The following is a 24,098-nucleotide window of genomic DNA, read 5'->3' on the forward strand; positions in this document are numbered from 1 at the left end:
CATCCCCTCCCGTTCACCTGCAACAGAGAGTAGAAATGTGGACTTTTCCTTTCACTGATGATGGACACTAGCTCAGCTAGTGCCAAAGCTCAGGTATTGCTGAAAGTTAAACAGCAAAATAGATTAGAATTGGACCACATGTCACTTATTTGGGGAAAAAAACAAAAACAAAAACAAAAAAAAAGAGGCATAATCAGTTTGTGTTAAGTAGGAAATGGAGATCTCATTTATCTCTGAGGTAGGAAAAAAAAATGTTCCAGAGACAAGAAGCATAACCGACTTGGAGGGGAAATGTGCCTTGGGAGAGCAGGACACAGCACGGTCCCAAGGACAGTGCACAAAAATAGACTGTACCGTTCTGTTCGTGAGAACAAACGATGTTGGAACTTTTATAAGCTGTGCTACCCCAAAGACGTGCTCGTAAGGGGTCCGTTTGAGAGTGAGAAATACTGCGGCCATCCACACGCGGGTCGGGGGCGTTGGCGCGGGACATGTGTGAAGGGTGTGTTTTCTGGAGGTATTCCTGCCTGCTCACAGGCGGTGAGGGCCATGGTTAAGCGCTCTTAAATCCCACTTTCAAAGCTTACTTTGGAGTTCCGAGATCAGGATCTCAACTTTAAAAGTTTGTTTCCTTCAGTTTCCTAAGCACAAGACACATTCGGACATTTCCGCTAGGCAAGTCACAGAGGAAGCCAGAAAACTTCAAGGAAGGTCTGGTAGACTACACGGGGACAGTAAATAAGAGGGGGAAATCGCCGAGATGTGAGTAAGTGCTTATCCCGTCTAAGAATTCTTGGGTGCTTCAAAGTGATTGGAATGTACAGTCTGTCAGAGACTAATTTTTATGGAGAGAAAGAGAGAAGCTAGAGGATGCAGTCAGAAACCCACAATCCTGGTCAGCGTGCCCCAACTTCTAAGAGGGGCGAGTGGCATTCAGCCACCCCAGACTGAGCAGTAACGGGTCTGTGACGCCCTCAGGTGTCCAGGCTGCACTGACTGGCTCAGCGGGTGCCTACCCTACGCCAGCAGGCGCGGGGGCCCGCTCAACCCCATTCAAGATGGGGATCGGGGATAAAAGAAAAAGAAAAAGACAGAAAGAAAAAAAAGAAACCCACACTCCTAAGCACTTCCTTGACAACTTTTGCACAGCTGCTTTTGGTGACGGTGGAACATGAAAGCTGACGGGCGAGGGAATTGTGGGCAGGCCCGATACGCTACCTAATCAATGGGAGCCGACGGGCGGGACCATCCGGGCGGCAGCCGAAGTGACCACGCTCTCCTTGAGACCAAGACGCGTCTTGTGACCCTCCTGGAGCTTTCTTCTCTTGATGCTGGAGCTGGAGTAGCCCTCATCACTGCCCAGGCTCTGCATGCTTCCGCGCTCGTCCGAGTCGCTCACGCTGCTGCTGCACCAGTCCAGGTCGCCCGTGAGATCGTCTGTGCTTTCGACGTCCACGTCGATCTCTTCTGTGGGAAGGACGAGACAGAGCGTGGTGAAGGCCTGCTTCGGACGGGCCAAGCGACTCGGCCGGGCCCCTCCTTGGCCGCGGTGCCTAACCGCTGCAGGAAAGGGCGCCTGTCCCTGCAGGCCACGCCCCTCGACTTCTCCGAGTCACGGGGGTTCTCAGCTTCCCCTCGGCTCCGCCTCTGGCAGGCGGCAGGGGGCTGGGGAGGGGCCTGAGGATGCGGGCTCGGGGGGGCTCACCCCTGTCGGAGTCGGAGCGCTCCGAGGAGACCGTGGAGCCGGTGCTGTCCGTCCGTATCCTCTCGATGCCCAGCTGCTCCAGCTGCCTCTTCAGGTGTCGCTGCTCTCGCTGAAGCTGGTCTATTTGGTGAATGGCTTTTCTGTCACAGTCTTCAAGTTTCTGCAGGTCAAAGGGGTAGTTGTTGAAGGGCACAGGCAGATTTCAAAATTGGTATGACCCTGCACCTCCCTGCCTTGCGGGGAAATACGGCAGTTTTCCTCAGAAGCCATTTGCTGTGTCCCTTGTCAAGCTTCTCACAGGGACAGGAAGCTGCCTGGCCGGTGACTCCTGTCTACATCTAACTTTTTCAGCATCGACAACACCCTGGAACCTGCACTGTCGCATGGCTTCCAGGGTGAGCTGACACTCTAGTGTCCAGCACCCCTCAACTGTGATAGTGGAAACACTGTAGCAGGAACACCCAACCTGGTCTCCCTTGTCTGTGGTGACGCCCCAAACACCTACTCCCTGAGCTAGAGCACTGCGTGTGACAGGCGCTTAAGAAACAGACTTTCCTTTAGAAGTATGTTTATTCAAGTATGTGTCCCAATTACATAGGCGCTTTTTTTTGCGTCATGCCAAACCTCATTTAACTTCTGTCTGTTGGCAGGAATAATATTCCCTTTTGAAGTCCTGATTCTAAATTGTCCAAATAAGAGCTTAAAAAACACATTTCCATAGATCATTTTGTTTTTACAAATCTGTTCTCTAGCTTCTCAGATAATTCTTCAGATAATTCTGAAGACTGTGTAACTGTGGTTGTTTTGCTCTAAACAGAGGTTCTTTTCCCTCCTACAATTGCCATGTATGCAAGGCTATTAACCATAGTTCAAGTGACACGTGTCCAGCTATGACTCTGACTATAAAAACATGCTGAACAGTGATTGTGGCTGTGGCTCTCAGGAGTTACCCTTTGCTATTCCAGCCATATACTGAGTGCTGACTCTGTTTCAGACCCTCCGGGAGGTGCTAGAAATACAAGGTGAACACAAAGATCTGGTCCCCTCCTTTGTCCATACTCTAACAGCATGGACAGAGACAACCAAATAGTCACACAAGCCATGGTCAGGTGTCAACTGTGATAAGTGCTAAGAGAGAGAGAGATCCAGTAATAATAAGGACCATCTGTCGCAGGAAGGAGGTGACCTAAGTTAGGGAAGGTTTCCCCGCACGGTGATACCTGTGCTGAGGTCTGAAGGATGACAAGAAGTTAACTAGGTGAAGAAGGGAGGGGAAAGAGTACCAAGCAGAGGGAACAGCATGTACAAAGGCCCTGTGGTGAGAAAGCCTGACAAGTGCAAGGGACTGAAAGAAGGGCCGAGGCAGAGAGGGGAGCCTCTGGCACAAGCTGCTGCTGCAAAGGCAGGGGAGGGCCGGGTTGGGCAGGCCTGGTCATACAGTGTGTCCTGAGCCACGGAAGACTTTTTTTTTTTTTTGGCGGTACACTGGCCTCTCACTGTTGTGGCCTCTCCCGTTGTGGAGCACAGGCTCTGGACGCGCAGGCTCAGCGGCCATGGCTCATGGGCCCAGCCGCTCCATGGCATGTGGGATCTTCCCAGACCGGGGCACGAACCCGTGTCCCCTGCATCGACAGGCGGACTCTCAACCACTGCGCCACCAGGGAAGCCCAACGGAAGACTTTTAAATGTGGTGACATGTTGATTTGAGCTTTGGCAGGATTGCTCCTGGGAAGCCTGGAGATTAGCTTGGAGGAGGCCTCTGAGGAGTTTACTACGGTACATGATGGACTTTATGGAAATACAGCAAGCTGTGACATAGGTAAGTCTTGGAGACACGTGGCTAAGGAGCAAGATGATCATCAGCAGCAAGGATGACCCTGAGTTTCTGGCCTGTACATGAGATGGATAGTTGGATGGACATTTAACTTCTAGCGCACAGGGGTGAGAACTACTCAGTTGGGTTCTGGACATGTTGAGTCTGTGAGTCATCCAAGACGCTGACTTGGATGGAGTTGGAGGAGTTCAGAGGAGAGAACTGTCCTGGAGACAGACATCTGCTGTCCCTCATAACAACAAACAAACCCTCACTGGGCAGGTAAAGACAAAAAGGCATCGCAGGATGCACTTACCTTTATGTGCAATTTGGCTCTTGTTAATAAACTCAGTGTAGTGTGTCGATTTGATTCTGGACCAAGTGGCACCAGCCCCTTCAACTTTTCCAGGCACAAGCGAAGGTGGGCCCGTCTACAAAAACAAGATCACAGTAGCATTGGAGACTCTCAAAGCCAGCCGGCAGTCACCCGGGAGAACAAGCTCAAACAGAGTATGAAGTCGCCCAGCCCAGTGATGGCAAAGGCCACCAGTGACTTCCAGCCAAGTGGACATCTTTTGAAATTATACAACTCTGGTAAAAACCAAGGAAAAGCAAAATCCATGGTTTCCTAAAGTTAAGTCTATAATATGCATGAAGGGGTAGAGACTCATATCTACTATTATTAAGCACATGAATCAGGTTATCTCCAGGTTTCTGGGTTATGATGTGACCTACAGAACATCCAAGTTCAGAAAGTAATGACATGCCAGTGAGAGAATCCTTTGAACCCATACTGTTCTTTCCCCTTTCAGGACCACTAAATCACTACAACTATATCTTGCTGTATATAATATTTACCCATGTGAATGACAAATGTGTATGGTTATTCATTACAACTTTATTTGTAATAGCAAAGATTAAAACAACCCAACTCATCATCAATAGGGAACTGATCAAATAAAGTATGGTATATCCACACAGTGGAGTACTATGCAGCTATGAAAGAGAATGAAAATGTACTCTATGTACTATGAGGAAAGAACGTTCAGATATACTGTTAAGTAAAGAAAAACCAGATACCAAACTGTACATACAACATGCTACATCTTTGGGTAAAAATGGAGGAAAAATAATTATCTAAAGGCATGTTTTCTTGTATGACATAAAGAAAGCTTGGAATGATACATAAGAAACTAGTAACAGTGGGTGGGCAGAAAGGAGTCAGAGGCTAGTCGAACAGGGACAAGGAAAGGGGGGATAGTTTTTACTGAATAATTTGTTATACTTTTTCATCCTTCAACGATTCAAAAAGTTAGATGCATTTTTTAGAAACAAGGAAAATGCCCATCAGTGGTATTGCTCTACTAACAAGCATGCTGACAGCTGGAGAGAACCACCAACAGGTCTTGCAGTGTGGCAGAATGTCCCAACGGGGCAGAGCGGGAAGACGGCGGCACGAGGCAGAAGCCACGGAGACCCACCGGGGAGAGCGCATTTAGTACAGACTGACCAGAAGCACAAGAGTCCCTAAAATTTTGGAAATTAATACTTCACTGAAACCTTGGTTTAGGCTATATCCTAGAGGCTAGCAGATTCTGTGAATGTGAGAAACAGCCAAGATTCAGAGTTTCTGCTTCAGCTCACCACCTCCTTCAAGTCTTCACAGGCCATTCCAGTCCACAGTGCTTCCTCCACTTTCTGAGTACGTATTTGTTTATCCTATTCATTGGGAAATTCACTGTTCTGCCTGAATTTTTTGATATTTGTGACTTAACCATTCATTGCCAACTCCTTAGAAAGACGGGGCCACAACTTAACCACTGCTGGGTTGCCTTGGTGCCTTCCCCTCCCATCGGCTTAATGCACGCTTGCCGCGTGGATGGTGTCGTCTAGTCCACTAGACTTCAAGCTTCTCGGGGCAGAGTCCATCTCTGCTATGTCTCTGCGCCTTCAGTAGTGCTCAGGGTCCTGGGGTTTTAGGTACATGTCCACTGCTCGTCCCCACGGCAACCTGGAGAAGAGCTCCTGGGAGCCTGGGAGGCTATCCTCCAGCTGAACTGGGAGACAACCGGAAAGCTCAGTTTGCTCTTTTTTCCCTCCTAAAAATTTCACCGCATTAGCAAAGGTTGGGATCGAAAGAAGAAAACTGCTTCAGAAAGCTCAAATACAGGTCAATATGCCTGATATTGACCAAGGCAGTCAATTCACACCCTTCACATCAAGACTTCAGGAGGTTCCCCCAAGGCAAACCCAACAAGTGGTTCTGAGCCCTCACCTCACCTGCTTCTCAGCCTCCTTCCTCTTCTGGCTCTTGAGGTTGTCCTAGACTCTCCAAGGTCCCCTAAGCCCTGGCAAGCTAGAGAAGTCCAGCATTCACTCCTGAGCTAGGAAGAGGTAGTGGTACAAGAGCCTTACTATTTTACAAGACTTCCGCTTGCTCTGAAAACCTGCCCACATGGAATGGCCACCAGCAAAGAGTCACATTAGAGGTTTGCTCCTCCAACTACTACATGAGGAGAAAAAAACAAAAACAGAATTTGTGTATAAAAGGTACTTGTTCACCTTGGATAATATTCTTCACAAAGAGCCATGAAAATAGATCATGTTATTAGAAACACCATGAGAATGTATGATTCGTCACAAGTAGTTATTCTCACTACAAAGTTTACAGACTGTCAAGTTTTAAAAAAAGTTCAAAAATTAAAATTAGATTTAGACATTTTTCAGCCTGCTCGTTGCAAAGACTACATGATTCAGAACAGTGTCATATTAGTCCTTTTATGATGTGGGTTTATCTACAGATATGAGTATGTAAATTTTTAAGGAAGTTTGTCTACTGATAAAAATAATAAAGTCATCTTTCCATGCATCATCATTTCTAGTTACTCAGGGAGTCTAGCCCAGAAAGTACAATTTTCACTACCCAAATGTGGGTTTCCAAAGAACACTCCCAGTTGTGAAACTTGAAATAAGCCATGTGACTACTGCAAGTTTAGGCTAAAACATGTTCATTCAGTGTTTTCTGACCTAGTTTTATGGAAATGGGAGCACGGTGCTTTCTGGATTCTCGTAGAGATTCAAAGCCAACTTGTATCTTTGGCAGTGCCTGCCTCGGCCCGCTCCAGCACCTCACTGCTCCAGCCTGATGCCTGCCCTGCCCGCCTGCCGCCCACCTGCAGACACATCCCTTGGCTGGTGCCTGGGCCACCCTCAGGGGAGGGATGAGGTATGTGAAGCAGGCTCAGTTCCATGATATGATAGTGAAGTTCAATTCCTGAACCAGACAAAAAAGCAAACAGACCCCTCTGTAGCAGCTCCCACTGAGGGGCCTCAAGCCTGAGACACACCCCACCCACCTCTACCCCAGGCCGGGATCCGGAATCCTTCAGCCAGCCGTGAGCACCCATGGAGTGCCCAGGTCCCAAACAAGTGGAACAAGCTCCTGTCTCAGCTCTCTGTCCTCAGTCCCGACCACGCCCGTGCCCAGGGCTCTGACCTTCTAGAAGGAGCCTGCTGTCCCACTGTGAACCAGGCCTAACCCCTCTTTCAGGAACTAGCAGGGGTTTTTGCTACATTTCCTCAACAGGAAGCCACCTGGTACCCGCATCTGACCCCTGCTTGGATCCCCTCTCATCACATATTCAGGCAGAGCTCCCCCCGTTGTCAAGAGCTGCCTCCCAGCTCCCCACTGGCAGCAGAGAAGGGTAGTCAAGTCCTGCTCCCTCCTGCCCCAACTGCCTCATCTCTTCACGCTGATCCAATGGACTTTGACCAACCTCACCCGCTGATTCTTCAGAAATATCACTCTCCTTACTCTGAATGCGCTGATATACCTTTGGTCTCCGGTAGCACACAGAAACCAATCTTTGAGCTACAGTCAGTGATGCTCAGAATCAAGTGTGGCCTATGATAATTAAACTAGATACAAACTAGAGCTTCTCTTCAGTAAGCTTTTTTTTTGTTTTTTCTTTTTAGTATCTCAAATTTTATTTATTTTTGTTTTTAATTATTTTTATATTCTGAATCTGTCAGTCACTATACAACCAAATATTAGTGTAGTGATTAAGGGTAAAAGTTTGGGGTCCTGGCCTTGCCACTTATTTCCTGTGTAGCCTTGAGCAAATTACTTAACTCCATGTAGCATCTGTTTCCTTGGCAGTAGAGGGACGATGACAATGCCTCCCTGCCAGGGCTGTTGTTGAGTATTAACTGAGACAGGGTGTGGAAGCCCCTGACCAGGGTCTGACATGAAGTGCTCTGTATGTGGCAGCAGTCATTCTTTCAACTCTAGCTTCCTTTGAGGAAGGATAATTGCTGGGAGCAAACACAGATAATTATAACCCTATCATATTCCTTTCAAAATCAACAGGGAACTCAAGAGTATCTCACTGGGTAAATAGAGGCTATCTCGTAAAATCCAAATTCACTAAACTCTCCCTTAAAGAAAACTGACATCTTTTGTCATTAAAAGATTTAATGGAAAATCTAACCCATTTTCTATGGAAATTAAGATCTTGCTTATGCTAAAGGTATTATTTTTTTACGTTTAAAAATCAGCAAGGACTTTATAATGCTAACCCATGCTAAAGGAAAGACTCCTTTGGAGCCACCCCCATCGTGTAGAGGCAGGCCTAGAAAGGACTCCAAGGTTGGGAGGGAAGCATCTGAAGCACACCGAGACCCCTGCCTGCATCTCTACTGTGATGGTCAAAAGAAAATAAAAATTGGGGCAGATATGTATTGACCTTGGAAATCCAAGCACATCTCTGGATGTGTTATCCATACCCAGAGAACCTAAAATATCTCATGCACAATAGCAAGAAGAAAGGAAAGCATGTCTAAGAACAAACTTAAAAGAGTTTGGGGGGCTTCCCTGGTGGCGTAGTGGTTGAGAGTCCGCCTGCCGATGCAGGGGACGTGGGTTTGTGCCCCGGTCCGGGAGGATCCCACGTGCTGCGGAGCAGCTGGGCCCGTGAGCCATGGCCGCTGAGCCTGCGCGTCCGGAGCCTGTGCTCCACAACGGGAGAGGCCACAACAGTGAGAGGCCCACGTACCGCAAGAAAAAAAAAAAAAAAAAAGAGTTTGGGAAGGATCTCTGGGAAGAAAACTATAAAACTTTGCAGAGAGACATAAGAAAATCTGAATAAATGGAAAAAACAGCACTTTCCTAGATATGAACCCTCAAAGTAAAAATGTCAATGTTACCCAAGTTTGTCTACAAATTTAACATAATACCAAGAGAAAAAAATCCCAACCGTAATCTTTTTAATGCTGGGAAATTAGTCTAAACCTCATCTAGAAGAATAACTGTGTGAGAGACCTCCAAAATTTTTGAAAAAGAAGAATGAAGAGGATTGTTCGGTACCAGTTATTAAATTGTATTATAAAGCTGCAGTAATTAAAAACAGAATATACTAATACAGGAAAAGATGGACAAGTCAAAGGAAGAGAAGAAAAAATTCCCAGGAACAGACTTTAGGAATAGATATGAATTTAGCATATAATGGAGCTAACACTGCAAATCCTTGGAGAAAGCCCAGATTATTCAGAAAATGGCAGGGGAGTGGGGAGATTAACATCAAAATAAATTCCAAATATATTAAAGATTTAAATATAAAGTATATTTGGATACCTCACAGTTCTGTTGTTAGTTTTCCTTCACTCTTGTCAGCCATGAAGTACAGCAAATTAATATACAAGTGAAGGAGGTCATCAGTGAAGTGGGCTCTGGGCTATTGGAGGTGCCACCCCGACCCGAGCTTTGGCACTGACGGACGGCACCGGGGCTCACCAGTGCGCTCTCAGACAATTCTGAAGGCTGCTCTTTATATCTCTGCCTCCAGACTCAAGATTTTTTTTTTGCCGCGCCACGTGGCATGCGGGATCTTAGTTCTCTGACCAGGGATCAAACCCGCACCCCCTGCAGTAGAAGCACTAAGTCTTAACCACTAGACCACCAGGGAAGTCCCCAGACTCAAGCTTCTTTGATTTTATCCACACCTCTCTCTCTCTCAGGCCAGCAGATTTGTAAATTGGGAGAAAGATGCAACAAAAAAAGTGAGATTACAGGTAGAGATTATGCTATCTGCAGACAGTGTTCCTGAGTTTACTCTGTCGTCCCTAAAGTTCTTCCTGACTTGGATTCAGTCAAGACCAGGAATGGTATGAAATCAGGTGTGTGTCTGTCTGTCTTTGTCTGTATTGTGAGGGAGCCACTGTTATCAGATATGACTCTTCTTTATTGAAGATGTAACTGAACTCTCTCCGTCAGATTTTCACAGTGAAGCATATGACAAAAAAGAATCAGGTTGGGGCAGAGCCAACAGTAGGGCAGCCAGTTAAAAGGGGAGATAAGTAATTAGGTTCGCAGGTGGAAATCTTGAAATATACTCTTGGCTCTTTCATTCATTTATTCCACTAGCATTTCTCAAAGGATTACTACATACTGCCACCTTCCTAGGTGCTGGGGATACGATGTTGAGTAAGACCAAGTCCCTGCCTTGAAGGTAAAAGTTTAAAGGTTAAAGTTTAGCTGGAGTGATTAAACATGGAAACAAATTATTGCAGAATTATTTATATGAGCTACCTTCAGACCATGACAAATATCAGCTCCCACTGAAAGTTCTAGAATGGGCTCCCCTTTGCCCTCTAACAAACATATTCTTTCTTTTCCCTCATCCACATCTTGTTTGACTTAACTTCTCCATAAAGGTTTTCAAGCTTTCATAGCCTATCAGAAGCTTTTTTTCCTTTCCAAACAGATCACATTCATTCATTCGTTCATTCGCGTGCTGCAGACCTGCTACGTATTTAAATGTTCTGCTTCTTTCATTACCAAATAACGGAAATGACCAAGTCTTTTATTTCGTGTTAACCCACTGGAGCCTAGAAATAATAACGCACTTGCAGATGCTGACCTAAGAGTAGAATCTGATCTCTTTGGTAATTCATGTCCCTTCTCTTTGAGGAAAGCCCTACTTAATGAACATGATACACTGGACCTCACTGAGTACTAGTTTCCATTAAAATTGGGCCTAAGATTATTTCCAAAGAAGAAAAGAAGAGTTGCATAAACAATATCTATTTCCTCTCCTATCTTTGTGTGGACACAGATTTAGCCAATTAAATAGCTTTGTAAATCCTACAGGATAATTGGAGGTTGAATAAAAATAATTTCAGATATGGGTATGTATGAGCTGTATAGTGATTTTAAAAAAGGGATATTTAGTACAGACTAAGAAGAAACAAATCTTAACGGGTCAAAAAATTACTCCCTACAAGTGATTATAGGTCACAGAGATCATAACCTTCTCCAGATTTTGGGTTGAGAACAAAGCCTTACTGGGTTAAACAAAAAATCCAGGGGAAGACTACAAGTTACTCTCTGAGGAAGAAAAGTACTCTCCTTTTTCTAAAATGGACCCTTTATAAATAACTGCCAAGTGCATCATTATTACCGACTTAGGTGGAACCTTGGAAGGTTTGAAGATTTCTCGTAACTGTGATCGTAATCTTTGTAAAATATACAAAGATAGTCATATGCTTACTGTATGGGAACACGGCACTCAGTGAGCAATGTGGAAACAGCAATTCATGGTGGCTACATTTTAAAGTAATAAAGTCACTTCTTTATTAAAGTATTAAATACATAAGTATATATTTCATATTTCCTTTCTAGAGCCCAATTAAAAAAAATACAAAATACAGATTATGATTAGTACTTGCTAGCTCTGTCTCACCCTTTGACTATTAATGTCTGTGACAAAAAGTCAGGCAGTGCCTCCAGTGTTCCCTGTAGGGGATTGGAAATTGGTTAAATAACCAGCATGTCTCTTCTTCACGTTCTTCCAAGAGGTACCGTCCAGGAAAGATGGATTCTAGTAGTACAAATCAGTGTGCGCCTCCACACCGCCACCATAGACCACACTAATACCTATATTCTTCCTTCGTAATAACCAGGCCATGCCCTTAGCCCCGTGTGGCAACAAAGCAATGTGGATTTATTACAACATCCTAGAGTGAAATCTGAATGTGGTCAAGGGCGTTCAGAAGCGGTAAGAGTGGTGCAATGCACACCACAACTCAGGACCCTACCCCTTCCGACATAAGGAGTTTGGCCACTTGAAAAACAAGACCCAAGAGAAACCACTCTAGGGAACTGCAATCAATTAGAATATCGTGCCAGAAGAGACCTGACTGGAATGGTTTCTCATGACAGACCAGATGCCACTGAAATACTGTTTGATCAGATGAAAACAACAGCTTAGATCAGGCTGCTGAATCCTCCTCACAGAGCACACAAAAAAATCTTTTGTCATAGGGTCATAAGACTCTGGCAGAGGTAATCTCTCTAGACCAGCTGCCTAATTCCAGAAAGGCCTGCATATGTACCATTCCAGAAAAACGAGTGTCTATAATTAAAGGAGATACTAGAACCTTCTTTTGAAAAGGAGCCCATTCAAGCACCTGACTCCTGACCCACTGGCTGCAGCGTATATGTGTTCACTCAGCCTCCATTTGCTGAGTGGCTTACTGAAAGGAATTCAAACAAGAGGAGTTCCCAGCTAAGGAAAGGAAACAGCAGAATTATCATCAATAAAGGGCATATAACAACAACCAAAGACTAAAAGGCTTCCCACATCCCAACAATAATTAACCAGTAATTACAATGGGAAACCAATAGCAATTTTAAAATATATACAAATAAACCCAGGAATACCTTTTACAAGAAATGTGCAAGATCTATAAGGAAACACCAAAAAACTTTACTTAGAGACAGAAAAGAGATCTGAATAAATGAACACACACGCCAAATCCTGGATGGAAAGCTCTAAGATGTCAACGTGAACTTTTAAAGGTTAATTTATATTGGAATTATTTAATTTGGATTTTGAAAATCCCCAAAAGAGTTTGGGGTATGGAGAATTGAAGGACTGACTACAAAATTCATCAGGAAAAATAAACTGGTGAAAAGAGCTAAGAACATAGTAAAATAAAAAAAGGAGGAGGGGGCTTCCCTGGTGGCGCAGTGGTTGAGAGTCCGCCTGCCGATGCAGGGGACGCGGGTTCGTGCCCCGGTCCAGGAAGATCCCACATGCTGCGGAGCGGCTGGGCCCATGAGCCATGGCCGCTGAGCCTGCGCGTCCAGAGCCTGTGCTCCGCAACAGGAGAGGCCGCAACAGTGAGAGGCCCGCGTACGGGGAAAAAAAAAAAAAAAAAAGGAGGAGGAGGGAAGAATAGAGATTTGCTTTACCAGATCCTGAAGTGCATAAAACCACAATGATTAAAACAGTGTACGCTGGCACAGGAAGAGCAGGTGGGTCAGTGGAACAGAAGAACAAGTCTAGGACCAGACTTAGCCATAAGCAAGAACTTAGTATACAACAGAGGCAGCAATCTCTCAGATAGTGAGAGAAGACTGATTCTGTAAAGGTAAATGACAAACTGGACAATTATATGATACATGAAGAGGCAATCTCTTTCATATATATCCTTCATATAGTAGAATCTTTTGAAAATAAAGAAAAATATAAACTCCTCAGTAAAAAATTGGGCAAAGGTTATTTAACAGGCAATTCACACATACACAAACTGTCAAAGATATGAAAATTGTTAAACTGTGCTAGTAATACAAGAAATGCAAATTAAAACAAGTTTGTATGTTTCTGTTTGCTTTTTACTTATTAAATTCATAAGTCTTAAGGTAAAATATAAACTTGTGAAGGTACAAGGAAAATATGACCTATAGCCCACCTGGTGGGCAATCCAGCAGTCAAGATCAAAAACTGTAACAATGTGGATACCATTAATTCCACAACTATACATTTATCCTAAGGAAAGAATTATGATGTTGGACAGAGAATTACCCATAAGGTAGTTTAAGCAAGCATCATTTATATTAGCAAAATACTGGGAAAGGGCTTCCCTGGTGGTGCAGTGGTTGACAGTCCGCCTGCCAATGCAGGGGACACAGGTTTGAGCCCTGGTCCGGGAAGATCCCACATGCCGCAGAGCAACTAAGCCCGTGCACCACAACTACTGAGCCTGCGCTCTAGAGGCGCAAGCCACAACTACTGAGCCCGCATGCTGCAACTTCTGAAACCCACGCGCCTAGAGCCGGCGCTCCGCAACAAGAGAGGCCACTGCAGTGAGAAGCCCGCACACCACAAGAAAGGGTAGCCCCCGCTCGCCACAACTACAGAAAAGCCCGCGCGCACAACAGACCCAACACAGCCAAAAATAAAAATAAATAAAATAAATAAATAAATAAAAAATACTGGGAAGAACCTAAAATAGGGGATTGGTTATATGAGTTATGGCACATCCATATGATGTAATACTGGGCATTCACTAAAAGTAATGTTAGAAAAGGAGATTTAACGGTATTGGAAGATGTTCATAACATAGCTTGAAAAGAAGCAAATTATTTACTATATAATCCCATATTGACTTTTAAAAAGTATGCACAAAAGTCTAGGTGGATATAGAATTTAGCGGTTGCTACTGCTGCAAGGTCTATTACATGTAATGTTTATTTTCTTTGTGCTTTTCTGAACTTTCCAATTTTCTACACTAAACTATTTTTAAAGTTACTCTCCGAAAAACAATTGGAAAGATACATTTCAAAGTTCCATTAGTTTCCTTGGGCTGCTAGAATAGGGATGATTTAATTTTACTATGATTTTCTATATTTCTCAAAGTTTTCTACAAGATTAGTTTTTAAAAAAAGAAAGAATGACCACACACTCACCAAGGGTGTTTCCTTAGGAGGCTAGACCCACAAAATTACTTACAATGCAGAGAAGCACAGGCCAAGTGACAGACATATCTACAGTGAGACTAAACGGAGCCCTCTGCCCTGGGGGCTTGGTCTCTGTGGGCTCTGGATCCCCAGCACCTAGCACCCAGCATCTTTGGTGCTCCACGAATGCCTAGTCTATTGAATGAAAATACCGCTGCTGCCACCAACACCACCTCCCACCTCCACTATTCTAGAAGTCTTTTCTTCTATCTTCCCACCAATGCCAAGATTATTAAATGGGTGGTGTTGAATATAGTATTCTCATAGTGGAGTCCTGAGGCACACCAACTCTCCAGAATCTCTAACGTGCCTCAGAAATGGTTTCTGTGTGAAAAAACTAACACAGGTATAATTAACTTCGCAATATTAAAGAGAAAAAAAAATCCAATTACTGAAAGTTCTTTTCCTCAGTTGCTTTTTTGTTTTCTTGAGAGCCATGCCAATCTTTTTAAAAAATGTGATGTTAAGGTAAAAAATGGCAAGGGTATATTAGCCTTTAGCAAAGTGGTATTGTTTTATAGGATTCAGCTACTGAAGCCAAGGGGACTACAAGTGCAGCTGTTCAGCGGACCACCAAACCCTAAAATCTTAAGCAGCTACACTATACGGGAGAAGAGCCCAACAACTTTAACCCTCCCTCCCCCCACCCCGCACTGCAGCAACCAGTGCTTGGTTAAATTAAGTAAATTTGAGTCCTGACTTCCTTCTCTTCTGCTCACACGCTCTAGACTAGAGAAAAAATGCTCAAGTCCTTAGAAGACCAAATTCCAAAAAAGAATGGACAATAAGGAAACTAGATAACTAACCTTTCAATAAGCAAAAGTAGACTGGTCACATGGAAGCAATCTGAATTATAAGCAACTTGCTCAGTGATGACTTCAAATCCAATTTTCTAGAAACTTTGCCTCCACAGCCTCCTGTGCAGACTGTTTCTGTGTCTTTCTCGTTAGACAAACTACATTTCTCTAGGATAGAGACCATGCTGATTTAATACCCCAGTATGAACTTACTTAGTAGTACCCAGTTCTGAGCACAAGCTCTTAAGACACTGTAGGCAGAAAACAAACATTCTTGAACTGCTAAAATAAATGATAGGAACTAAGAGTCTGCATGCTGCAACTAAGACCCGGCGCAGCCAAAATAAATAAATAAATATTTAAATAAGTAAAATAAATGATAAAATTGACATCCTGTGGTATTCCTGCAGAGGTAAAAGGCACAAAGCTGTAGTAAGCCTAAGAGCCCTCACCTGAAGGGATGAAATTTTAATAATAATAAAAAAATGCCTAGGGGGAGGAGAACTAGAAGACTTTTCAGCAGAAATAGTCCCAGTTTACCCAGTCCACCCCAGAGGCAGGAAGATGGGAGAGAATCTAAAGATGAGAAAGAGAAGCCACATCTGACTACCTTTCTGTCTTCAGAAGAGATACTTTGGAGTTTCCAGTTCATGATACGTAAATCCCTAATGCATAAAGACGCTCTGATTTCAAACATGGTCAGTCACAATCACAAAGAAATTGAAAGGGGAGAAGAAGGATGGGGAGAAGCATATGTGCGAGGCACACTCACCTTGCATCCATCACTCTCACACATGCTCGCGTGCACACATACATGCACACACACACACACACACACACACACACAGTGGAGTAATGCTAGATCTTTGCCCCGTTCCAAGATTTTCCTTCCTAGTCAGGGCCTGGTCTGCCCTTTCACTGACGAAACATGTCATTCAGATCCTGACTATCAGAGTCAGGTTCCCTCTTCAAAGAGGGTTTGCATGAAATAACCACATATATTTACAGAACCATCATTACATATCATCTTCCTCATGCAGGCCACCAAGAAAGCCACTCAATCTGGATGGGTAGCCTGTACTTCAAATTGATGGGGGCTCAGAGACCAGAATGAGGCTTGTTAAATGGTTTGGAGCCCTGGCTGAATATGAGAATCACCTGGGAGTGTTTATAAAAAAATACTAGTGCAGACTCTCAACCCAAGCCAATTAAACCAGAATTGCTAGAGATGAGGTCTGAGCATTGGTGTTTTTTGTTTTTTTTTCCCCTAAAGCTTCACAAAGAATTATTAATTTTTTTTCAGTATGGTAAAAGCAAGTGGTTATGTCTTTTTTTTTTTTTTTAAAGATCTTTACTAGAGATAGAAAAAAATGTGCTTTAAAACACTCCACAGAGAGGGGTGGTTTTGACTATACAAGATTGGTAAAATATTGATAATTGTGGAAGCTGGGTGATGGATACATAGGAGTTGATTACATTATTCACTCTACTTTTGTATATTTGAAAAGTTCTATAACAAAAAGTTATTTTATAAAATCAGCAGAGGGACTTCCCTGGTGGCGCAGTAGTTAAGAATCCACCTGCCAATTCAGGGGATGCGGGTTCGATCCCTGGTCTGGGAAGATCCCACATGCCGCGGAGCAACTAAGCCCATGTGCCACAACTACTGAGCCTGCGCTCTAGAGCCTGCAAGCCACAACTACTGAGCCCACGTGCCACAACTGCTGAAGCCCGCACACCTAGAGCCTGTGCTCTGCAACAAGAGAAGCCACTGCAATGAGAAGCCCGTGCACCACAACGAAGAGTAACCCCTGCTTGCTGCAACTAGAGAAAGCCTGAGTGCAGCAATGAAGACCCAACGCAGCCAAAAAAACAAAACAAAAAAAAGGCATCCACAAGAGACAAAAAATAAATAAATAAAATAAATCAGTAGAAATAAAAATTTGTTCTCTTACCCCCAAGTATATGAGTGTATGATGTATTTCATATAAAAATATTTTTTAAAAACATTAAAGTAAAAGCTTTGCAAGTGATTCTAATGTGCAACCAGAGTTGAGAATGACTAGGCTACATCATTTGAAAAATAAAGATTTAAATAAGCATCAAGAGGGGATCTAGGTGAGAGACAAACTCTAGCTTGTGGCAAGATGGAGCCCGGCGAGGGTGGCCGGCCTCGTCTGAGTGCCTCGCCTCACCATCTCCAATTTCTGCTATGCATACATTTGCCTGACTTTTGAGAATCTTTATTCACAAGTGAACTGTAAATACACATATACACATATGTATGTGTACGTGTATCTATAACTATATCTATATATCTGTGTGTGTGCATGATTTAAGACAGCGCTACCAATTATATTCAGTAGCATGTAATTTTTAAAAAGCACTATTTGTAGAAACACTGCCTCTGACCTAAAATGCTTTGGCCTTAGAATAGTCATACAGAAATGCATTGCTCAGGAAGAGCAGGCTGCGGGGGCTGAGGATTGGGGGTGTTGTCTTTGGGTCTATCTAAGTGATGTACGGGCAGTGCTGATTAGAGGGCCCTGAGTAAACTCTTGTATCAGATGCTAAGTGTGGGAAGTCAAGAGCCGCAACTAAGTCTCAACTTAATGAAAAAAGAATACATCAAAACTCCCCCCATCCCACCCCCAGAACCCACAACTCACCTATTCTTCTCCATTTCATTGTGAGTCGATCTGAAAGAGGGAAAAATAAAAGTAAGATTATTCTTGTCTTAAAGGACTACTCCAACACCAACACAACTATTTTAACTGCTTTGTCTCCCAAGTTGGTAGGAGAGAAGACAGAGAAAGGGCTCTACTAAAGAAATTAGTCCCTTTGGGGAATTAGATAAATGTAAAGATCTAAAACAGAGTTCAAGGAGAAGTGACAAACTAAGAGGCATGCATTCCCTAGTGGAAAAGTAGTCCATTTTAAGAAAGGAAATAAGAGGGTTCTATTTACACAAAGAGGAGAACAGCCGCACACTGCTATGTGAATTTGGGCTGTATAACACCGCAAAGCTCTCTTCAGGCCGAGTGTGCAGCAGTGGAGATGGGGCACCCCACCCCAGCCCTGCAGCCTCTAGGTGTGCTGTTCACCAAAACTGTACGCTAAGTTGTTTGACTATAGGATACAGTTTAAAATGGATAAAAATAACCCTTCTTCGCTCAATCTTTCTACTCGCTGAAGTTATTTTATCATGTACAACCTCCTGAAAGATGCTACTGTTGAAGAGCTACCAAATTATTTCAGAAAGAGGCTTCCAAGACTCAGCTCAACAGAAAGATGATAGGCTAGTTAAGGCAGCACTTCGGGGGGAATCTCAAGTCCAGCTTTGCCACCGACTGGTTCTGTGAAGGAAATAAAATTCCTTACCATCCTGTCCTCGGTTAGCTCCTCTGTAAAGTGGAAATAAACATGACTGCCAGTTGTCTACTGAACAAGTCTGGATCAATGAGGTGGCAACTGTAAAAGTGATTAGAGAGTCTTGGATGAAAGTGGAGGTGTATGTCAAATCATACTTTTAGTGTGTTCATAGCTGACCCTGAATATAAGGTCTGGTCTAAGGATTTATGGACAGGTTTCCACAGAAGTCATAAGGAATCAGTCAATGTGGCTATTGTCCTTCTCATACAACTCATGCCTAACTAGTTATAAATAAACTTGAGGAACCTCCCAGCATTATAAAGGAGCTGAATCTTGACTTTACTCATGGAAATTCTCTGGACCCTAATCAGTTCAGGAGAGATGACACCCTGGCTCAGGTCAAGAACTCTATGGGGCCTTAAGTGGAACCTTACGGGGCCTAGGAGATAAATTCTCACAGTAATCATGGAGGAACACTACCTCTGTGAATGCTCAGCCACTCATTTACATCAAGAGGCACCACCACCAAGTTCATTCACACCAGAGACTGGGGGTGGGGTGTGTGCGGGGTAGTCTTGAATGGGAAATTTCCAACCCAGCACTAAACTTCTCTTCCACAAGGCTTCTGGGGTGCCAAGTTTTATTCATGAGGAAAAACAAATAATAAGATAATGACAGTATTTTCAATTTTAGAATATTTGTTTTCTAGATAAAGGACATGGGAACCTTAAAACTGGTTGACTTAAAAGCTTTAAATTGATTCACTTGGTTATCCCTCAGTGTTCTTCAGTTATATTTTTCTGATGGTATACTTCCTGCAGTGGCCATCAGGATATCACAGTTAACAAGAGTCTGGCCTGCAACTGCAAACGTTTGGCTTTAAAGCACGTGGCATTCTGGTTTTAACAGGGAATAACAAGTTCAAAGCCTGACAGATTTTTTTAAATGGATGAAAGTATATGATGAAAGCTGGTCAGATTTCCCTGTTTAACTGTAGACAAGGACCATTCTGGGAAGGTGGTGGAGGAGAGAAGGGTGGATATTTGAAAAGAGCATGGTCTCTGATTATAGAAAAATAGCAGCACACAGGGCACCCTTACCCAAAATTTCTGGATTCTTTGAAGATACATATAAAAAAATTCAGAATCCCCAAGATAACCTTTTTAACAAATTCCATAAGCAGCATAATAACACCTTCCGAACTTTGAACAGAGCTTTGGAAACTACAGATCTTATCTGATTACTTAAGAGTGTTGAACATATGGTGATTTTTACAAGCGGACTTATACCTAATGGCTAGGGCATTACTGAAGTACATTTGGTTTAGTGAAACTGAATTTGTCTTTAATAAAAAGCAGGCCGTTCAAAAAATGACCAGTTCAGAGACTGCCTGCCAACTCTGTTGATGGGAAAACATTTATATTTTAAATTAAAGTATCATAAGAATATACAGATACTTTGTGTCAAAATCATCTTCCTTGTGTCAAAATCATTTTCCATGTGATTACTGAAAAGATTTGATAACTCTGAAATCACTGATAAAGGTCAAATGTCACCATTTAAAAATATATTCTAACAAAAAGATACCTAAGCCAAACCAGTCCTTGGTTTAAAAAAGACTCACCCTGTCAAGTCAGCTATACGGCCACTGTCTCATAAAAGAACTGGGTGGCAAGTGCTGAACTTCCTCTTTCACATTAATGTCAATGCCTGCTTTACCAATTTAACAAAACATACTTTTAAAAACTCTGGATTTCAATTCTAAATATTTAGTAACTGATTTCAAAAATCAGTAGGAAAGAAAAAAAAAAAGATTCCATCTCCCTGTAGTTCTCTGGATGATTCCAAGACAATCAATATTCACAATTTCATTTGTTTTTGTTCTTTAAACAAGCAACTAGAGAAACTTAAGATCTGCATTTTCATTTCCCAAGAAGTTTGATATGTAGCTAAATCTTATTTTTTATTGTCCAAGGAAAAGTACCCCCCACACAGACACTACAAGCAAAGAGCCCAGCATTTCAACCTGAATTAACAAGAATAAACTGTTACCAATGGTTATGTAAACCAGCAGTAAACTTTCTATAGCCCTTACCTCAGTTCAAAATCCTGACCATATATGGCCTTGGATATAAGTCTAATTCAAATCAAGGGGTCAAACTGCATTCTCTGGGGAGATGTCTCACTGCTCAGGTAAGGGTCATTCTGAACAGGTCATGAAGGAAGTGAGTACATTTAAACACAACAACCTGCTCTTGCTTCATATGTTTGCTTGGTGCCATCTTCAGGTTTAATCATGGTCTCTCAGAAATCCTTGCACCACTTAAGTTATTGCACAAATTCATTATTAGTCAAGAGTATGGACAACGGTGATAGCCTCCGGTCTCTAACCATGGAAAGAAAACCAAACCCATTGACAGAAATAACAGAGTTTTTCCCCAAATCCGGAGTTGCAGCCATTTCCCCAGGAATAAAGCTGGATATTAAAGAGAAGAGAAAGAATCTATTTCTTGAATTGAAATTCTCAACTATCATTATTTTTCTTTCCTAATCAACTTTGGGGCCAAGCTACTTCTCTTCAACAACATCCCCTTCTTTTCCTCACCACTGAACATCCCCTCAACAACTTTCCTGTGAAACTTAGAAAAACAGAGTGCTAAGGATTAAGCTTAGAAAAAAACAGAGTGAAAACTTTGAAAAAAATAGAGTGAAACTTAGAAAAAAATAGAATGCTAAGGATTAAGCCTTGACTATTAATGTGAGCAATTCCTCTCAAATCATGAGTGGACAAGGATAAAAGTAACAAATGAGCTACACTTATCCAGAAAAATAAACCAAAAGGCTTCAACGTTCTTCCAAAAAAGTTTTTAAAAATACTGTAACAAAAAGCAACACAGATAAATTGTTGTATACCATTGCATAATACAAGTCAGCATTAACCTTCTTCTTAAAGGCTGTCAGTACTCATGCACAGTTTTACTTGTTACCACCTTCAGATAATGTTAAAGGTGGGAGGGAAATTTACAAATTTCAAGAACTACCAGGCAACTAATGAACAGATCCATCCTTCACGTGCCTTCCTATTCAAGAGCTCGGCACATATATGCTGTTCACTCATATCCTGTGGTTCTTCCAGTGCTAAGAACAATGGGGTGAATCAAGGACAGAAGAGGCAGCAAGGACACGGGAGTTTAAGGTTTAAGTGGGAAACCTCTGGCTCTCGGTAGTCTGTATTGTGCCACAGAGGCTGACAAAATACAGTTACTCGCAGGGAATTTTCATGAGAATGGGAGACGGATAAGGATTCTAAATCAGTGCTGAAAATGTCAATGTTTTTAATTTACTGGAATAAAAGGTATAATTGAATGAGTCTAATAAAAACAGATTTCCTAGCTAACTTATATATTAAGGGCAAAGAGGGGAAAAGAAGGGTGCAATAGCATTAATGGAGTGCTCAACATGTACCAAGAAGTACATTCAGGGTTTTAGTATGTGATTTCACTGACCATTAACCAGTATTTACTTCCCAGGGAAATTTACAAATTTCAAGAACTACAAGGCTAACATAAAAGGGTTGTGGCATGTTAATATTTTAATATTATATGTTCCTGCATCACCAAAAAGGCAGGTTTTAGCCTCAGTCGTTCCTCTTTGCTGTTATAAATAGAGTGACAAATTAAGATTATCAGACACATAACTGTATTTAATTTACATGTCAAATATGAAATCCTATCACCTATGCCAAGTCAAATACTTTAACACGTTTATAAAATCTTTACTATGAAAAGTAAAAAGTGGATAATGTCCAGTATTTTCAATTATAGAAAACTTGCCCTGAATTTGCAACTTCTGAAGGCAAAATATTGTCACTGTTGCTAATCTCACTTGAAGTTTCCACAGATTTTTGTGCCAAAAGGGAAGAAAAGCAAAATTAAGTTTTAAAAAAAATTCATAAAGAAACAGAAAACATTTCCATTTCTCTCTTTTCAGTCCCCTCAACCCAAATAGAAGGGCTTCCTCCAACGCCTTAAGACCATGTGTATATTACTGAATCATGATCGCCACTTCATTTACATGATTATAACCCTGTTATAATCACAACAGGCAACGTCCATTCTGCAGTTTGTATCATTTACAGTATAACCTAAAAGAGAAAGGGAAATATTTACCAAATTACCTGCTACTGCTGTTATTCTTCTTGGATTTGCTCCTCCGTTTTAAGGCATCTCTGTCCTTGTTACTGTATGGTAACATGGAGGCATAACCATGTTCAGCTTCTAGAAAACCGGAGGATCCAGTTAATGAATGAGCCCCGAACATTCAACACTCTCTCCCCTCCATAGTATTTCCTTTTTAAGATTGATTTATTTTTCATTAAAAGAAGATGGTGGAAATAATTAAACGGAGCAAGGTGGAATTCTTAGAACAATGATTGGTTTTTTTTTAATTGAGTGAATACCCTCAGTGCGGAGCAGGTGTAAGGAGCATTCCAGCTGCTCATTGTTGAGAAAGACACAGCAAGTCTCCTGGAGCCTGGGTTTCCCACTGGCAACGTCCAGCAGGTTGGTGTGTATTAAGTGGGACCAGCCTCAGGCGAAGGTGCGGGGCAAACACCGGGAGCCAGAGCCCGGGAGGGAGGGTCGGGGGCAGAGGAGGCTCTGCTCCTCCGTCTGAGAGACCCGGCGCCAGGCCCACTTGGGGGCCGGCCGGGACGAGCCCCAGTGAGGTAAACCAAGGGCCCGGCTGAGGGGGCCCCGGGCGCCCCACTCGCGACGGGGTGCGGAGCGGGCGGCGCTCCGGACCCCGGGGCAACGGTCCCTTTTCCACCCCCATTCATTGCCTTTGGGGCAGCGGCGGCCTCCCTTCGGACCGCGCGTGGGGAGAGCTGGAGGGGTTGGGAGCGCTCGCGGTCGCGCTCTCAGCTCCTCCAACTACCCCCGGAGCAGTTGGGCACCCGGACCTGCGGCTGGGCCCCTCAGAGCCCCCAGTCCCCGCTCGGGCCGGACTCCTCCCGTCCCCGAGCACCTCTCTCCCGCCGCTCCAGGTAGTCGGCCGCCTCCAGCAGCATCTGGATGTTCATCCGAACCGCCGCCGCCATTCTGCACCGGGGGCCGGAGCCACTGGACCAACCCCCACTGCCCACGGGCTCGCCGCCGCTGCCGCCGGACACCCACGCCCCGCTGTGGACCCCGCAGAGCAGGGCTGAGAGGAGCTCTCTGGCGACCACACTCGCCGGAAGGGGGAGGGGACCGGTGAGCCGGGAACCACCGACACGGTGACAGAACCCAAAGAAGAGCAGCAGCCGCCACCGCCGCGGAGTGTTTATCCCCGACTCACCGTCCCCCCGCCCCCAGCCCCTTCTCTTGACAGGCCCGTTTCGGCTGCGTTCCTCATTGGGCACCCCAAAGAATGCCCCGCCTCTGGCCCTGTCCGATTGGGGGAAGGCATTACGGCCCCGCCCCTCAGGGTCCGCTCCTCTCGCTGGTTGGTCACGCTTGATAAGGCCCGGGCTCCACCCTCTCTTTCCAATTGGTGATAGGATTCGCAACTCCGCCTCGTGCTCCTTCCCTGTTTTCCATTGGTTCTATACCGACAACCGGGCCCCCTTTT

At 43.7% G+C, this 24,098-nt stretch overlaps 1 protein-coding gene across 3 annotated transcripts; it reads right to left on the minus strand.

Annotated features, from left to right (window-relative positions):
- Positions 1 to 1,072: 1,072 nt before the first annotated feature.
- MXD1 (MAX dimerization protein 1) lies at positions 1,073 to 23,601 on the minus strand. Of its 3 annotated transcripts, none has more exons than XM_079720830.1 (6): positions 23,514 to 23,601; positions 22,666 to 22,765; positions 17,786 to 17,815; positions 3,835 to 3,949; positions 1,706 to 1,865; positions 1,073 to 1,464 (listed from the first exon to the last, which is right to left on the minus strand). In XM_079720830.1, the coding sequence occupies exons 1-6, from the start codon at positions 23,584 to 23,586 to the stop codon at positions 1,223 to 1,225; spliced, it is 720 nt and encodes a 239-aa protein (XP_079576956.1). In that variant the 5' UTR covers positions 23,587 to 23,601; the 3' UTR covers positions 1,073 to 1,222. The 3 variants fall into 3 exon arrangements, with proteins under 3 accessions (XP_079576956.1, XP_079576955.1, XP_079576957.1); XM_079720829.1 differs by having other exon boundaries at positions 1,073 to 1,467; XM_079720831.1 differs by lacking the exon at positions 17,786 to 17,815 and having other exon boundaries at positions 1,073 to 1,467.
- Between the last annotated feature and the right edge of the window lie 497 nt (positions 23,602 to 24,098).

Source organism: Hyperoodon ampullatus, assembly GCF_949752795.1.
Source record: "Hyperoodon ampullatus genome assembly, chromosome: 15".
NCBI lineage: Eukaryota > Metazoa > Chordata > Mammalia > Artiodactyla > Ziphiidae > Hyperoodon > Hyperoodon ampullatus.

Coding starts and splice junctions, on each gene's coding strand:
- MXD1 (XM_079720829.1), bottom strand. CDS start 23,586: ATGGCGGCGGCGGTTCGGATGAACATCCAGATGCTGCTGGAGGCGGCC. Junction 22,766..23,513: donor CCTGGAGCGGCGGGAGAGAG/GTGCTCGGGGAC, acceptor CCGGTTTTCTAG/AAGCTGAACATGGTTATGCC. Junction 1,468..1,705: donor GCGCTCCGACTCCGACAGGG/GTGAGCCCCCCC, acceptor TCCTTCCCACAG/AAGAGATCGACGTGGACGTC.